Raw genomic sequence first — 4,254 nt, 5'->3', positions numbered from 1 at the left:
ACAGGTACACAACCACAGATTCGTTATCATCACGTTTCATTCTTCAGTGTGTAACGCATCACGTTGGGGGAAAGGGTCAAAAGAAAAGAAAAACTGAAGAGCAAAGATCACGTCGAATTGCCCGACTTTCAGAGTTTAATGATCATCACATGCGCGGGTGTGTATGTGTAGGTGAGTGTGCACATGGAGTTGCCTTTTTTTTTAAAAAATTAATGTCCGCGAGGAAAGGGGGGGGGGAGAACAAGAAAAGTCATGCAAGAAGCTTTTCCAAAGGGTCAGTCTTCTCGCTCGTTCGCTCGTGCGATCGTGCGCCCTTTCTGTAAAACCTTTTTTTTTTTTTTCTTTCTTTCTTTCCATTTGTCCCAACACAGCTTTTCATTTTGTGCTAGCTCGGCTGAGGCAATTCCTTTTGATCACTGCAGGAGTGAGAGTTAGGGGTTACACGTTGGATTGGGTTGCCTTCCTCCACCGCAATTCGCTTTTGTTCGTTTTGTTTTTCCCCCTTCCGCATGGGTTGGATTCCCTTTTTTTTTTTTCTTCCCCCTGTCCCTGGGGGGTACACACGTGCTGACGCGGAGCTCCCCCGTGCGGCTAAATTCACCACGCAGCAACGAAGTAGCAGAAAAGTGGCAGCATGTTAGCGGAAAGGTATCCACAAATCAGTCAGTCGCGAACTTTTTAAAACCTGCAGAACGGATGTTGGACAAGCTGGTTCAGTTTTTTTTTTTTTGAATAGCTGGGACATGCGCATGCTTCCTTTTTGATACGCTGCCTCGCGCGTCTACGGGCAGAGGCACTTTGTCTTTGTTCCACTTTTGGCAAAATTCATTTTGCGTAATGATGGATCAATCGGTGAATGGGCGGCAGCGATTACTGCCTCGGATGCGATTTTCGCCTCGGATGCTACTTCCACCTCGGCTGCGACGTTCACCGCTGCGACTTTCACCTCCGCTGCAATTATTGCCCGTTTTGTTTTTTTTCTCGACGCCAACAATTGCGTAAACATTTTGTTAGCGTCACGCGGGAGTGTCCTTTACGCAGTGGAGGCGGTTCCACACTTCAAGTCTCCGCCTGAAGCTGCGTCTTTTTGCGGCACACTTGATCCGCTTATATCTTTGTGACTTCCCGGAGCCTCCTCGACAAGGGGCCTAAACGGGGATTGACCAAACAGGCCTCACTCCGCTTCGTTCCACCTCTCCTGTCGGAGCGTCCTGGCAAGTTTTCAACCGGTCAATCGGTCTATGCTTTCAAGGCCGTAGTTTTACAAGTTCGTGTATACGTTTGGTTAAACTGAAGGATGCATGGATGGCGAAAAATGGAGACTCGACTCACGTGTACGGGGGGAGCCCTGTGTTGGTGCTCGGGCGTGTGCGCAACAGGCCTGGGTAAAGACGCGTACGGGTATCTAAGCCGATATAAACGCGCATAAAAAGAATCATACATTGGAGGAATGGAAATATAGGCGCTGATACGGAGACGCTGGCGTACACGCACTGATGTATGAACACTTGTACATGCGCACGGAGGAAGCGATTGGGGCTACCGCTCTGTGCGAAACGAGAGGGTGGGGAAAGTGGGGAGCGTTGGGGGGAGAGAAAGGAGCATGGTGGCTTGGGGGGCAGCACCTGGAATGGACCACCACCCCCTAAAGGATGGTGCTATCGCGCTTGTAATAGTAACACGCACAGGAGCAAATAGCCTTCCTCCAGTTTAGCAGTTCCCATGCCCTTCCTCCAGTTCAGCAGTTCCATGCCCTTCCTCACTTCTCCACCCCTTCCTCTCCTCTCCGCTCAATACGTACAAGTGAAGGCACCAAGTGCGGGGGGCACAACACCAGACAAGGGTTACCCCCCATCCTGGTACGGACGACGCTTAACTTAATTGGTGCCTAAATTTCTCTCCGGCGAAAAGGGCATTGCTTCCAAGGGATTCTTCAATCCTTAACAACTGGTTATACTTGGCATTCCTCTCACTTCTACAAGGAGCACCCGTTTTGATTTGTCCAGTTCTGAGAGCAACCACCAAGTCGGCAATAAAAACATCCTCTGTCTCTCCTGATCTGTGAGAAACCATAACACCCCAGTCATTCTTCTGAGATAGTAAGCAAGCCTCAATAGCTTCCGTGATTGATCCTATTTGATTCACTTTCAACAGCAAAGCATTGCACGCTTTCTTCTCCAAAGCTTTAGTAATTCTCGTAGGGTTCGTAACAAGTAAATCATCTCCCACAATTTGGACGTCCTTACCAATGGATTCGGTCAACTTAGCATAATTCTCCCAGTCGTCCTGATCAAAAGGATCTTCTATCGAAATAATTGGATATTTCTTCACCATATCGATGTAGAGATTAACCAACTCAGCTCCAGTTTTGACCAACGATTTATCATTATTTGGCGTTTTAAAGTCCAAGTCATATGTTTTGGTATCAGCTTGGTAGAACTCGGAAGCAGCAACATCCATAGCAATTTTCACCTTTCCTTCATAACCAGCACTTTTAATAGCACTAACTAGAAGATCCAAAGCTTCATTAGCATTTAATATATTTGGAGCAAATCCTCCTTCATCTCCTACATTCGTTGCATCAATGCCATATTTCTTTTTAATCTCAGCCTTGAGTTTATGATACACTTCCGCTCCGTATCTTAATGCCTCTTTAAAATTTGGAGCACCAACTGGGACTATCATAAATTCTTGGAAGGCTAATTTATTTCCTGCGTGGGATCCTCCGTTTATTACATTCAAACAGGGCACAGGTAAAACCATTTGCTCATTTTTCTTTCCTGCCAATTGGGCTAAGTATTTGTACAAGGATACCTTATTTGCAGCAGCTCCAGCTCTACATACAGCCATCGAAATTGCTAAAATTGCATTTGCTCCTAACTTACTTTTGGACCATCCCCATTCATTTTTGCTTCCATCCAATTCTTCCACCATCATGTTATCAATTTTTTTTTGCTCTCTACAATCTAGCCCAATCAACTTAGGTGCTATATGCTCATTAATATTGCTAATTGCTTTCTGTACACCTTTTCCCAAATATCTATTCTTGTCATTGTCTCTTAACTCCAAAGCTTCGTATATTCCTGTGGATGCTCCTGATGGCACTGCTGCTCGGAAGATTCCGATGTTCGTTTCGAGGTCCACTTCGACGGTTGGGTTTCCTCGGGAGTCTGCGCAGGGGGGGGGCGGCGAGGTGAGAGGTGAAGTGAGTGGCAAAGTGAGCGGCGGCGTGAGCGGTAACGTGCGCGGTAAAGTGAGACCGACGTGGGAAGAAAAAAACATAGCGGTGCCATCCACTAGGCGAACTACACAATGTGCACTGCGACGTTTAATCCGATCTGTTGACGTTGCTCCTCTTTGGCCTCGGGGCTATGCGCAGCACACTTGATGGGCATGCTCAACTATATGCTATGCCCCTGCGTTGGGGTCATTCACGAGGGGCAACTGATACACCGCGCATTCACAAATGGGTGCGGCACGTGTAGAGAATTAGTTACACGCTACGTCGCCAAATCGGCAATCGCCAAATGGCTAACTTGCCAAATAGCCAAATCGCTAAATGGCCAAATCGCCAAATCGCCAACTCGCTTGCGGCCCTGTTCGCCAACGCCACCCAGGTACTCTCCCATGGGCAAAGACACTCAAAGGATGGCTACTCTATTCGATGCGCTCCCCAGAGGGGCGAACCTCTCACTGACCCTCTACACATTCGCAGAAATGAATAGCGCCAATCACACCACGTGGCAAACGAGCAGTCACAAAAAGGGTAGAGAAGCAAACACGTACACAAGTGCCACCTCTGCCACTGCTTCACTTCGTGAACGTGAGCCTACGTATACTCAAACGTTCTATCCCGTGCACAGCTATATGCCAATCCGGCCATACGCACACGCAGTGCTACATCGCTCAAATGCTTACCCAAAATTTCACGGGCAGAAATACGGGTAATTACGTGGGCCATTTTTTTCTACGTGTGGAAGGACGGTATAGAAAAACTATGGGAAGGGCTTCTGGGAGTAATACGTAAAAACGCTATATATATGTGGTAAAAATAACGCGTTCAGCGAAAAAATGATGTGAAAAAAAAGTTGAATAATGTTAGAGATTAATCAAAAGTTTTTTGGGTTTTTTGTTTTTGGTTTTTTCTCCTGTTATATGCGTGTTTTGCACGTTTGCGTAATAATTTGTGGAGGAATTTAACTTACAAGGCAAGAAAAAAAAATATGTTTTAAAAAGAATGTACATAAAAGATAA

At 46.5% G+C, this 4,254-nt stretch overlaps 1 protein-coding gene across 1 annotated transcript; it reads right to left on the bottom strand.

The window, feature by feature from the left end:
- Positions 1-1,872: 1,872 nt before the first annotated feature.
- Positions 1,873-3,961, bottom strand: PCYB_082570 (enolase; the record flags this gene model as incomplete). The annotated part of the gene is made up of 2 exons (XM_004221995.1): positions 1,873-3,170; positions 3,919-3,961. The coding sequence occupies 2 exons, from the start codon at positions 3,959-3,961 to the stop codon at positions 1,873-1,875; spliced, it is 1,341 nt and encodes a 446-aa protein (XP_004222043.1).
- Between the last annotated feature and the right edge of the window lie 293 nt (positions 3,962-4,254).

The sequence above is a fragment of the Plasmodium cynomolgi genome, chromosome 8 (genome assembly GCF_000321355.1).
Source record: "Plasmodium cynomolgi strain B DNA, chromosome 8, whole genome shotgun sequence".
In the NCBI taxonomy this organism is placed as follows: domain Eukaryota; phylum Apicomplexa; class Aconoidasida; order Haemosporida; family Plasmodiidae; genus Plasmodium; species Plasmodium cynomolgi.
Note: the sequence above shows the minus strand (reverse complement) of the source record. Positions and strands in the feature narration are given on the sequence as shown.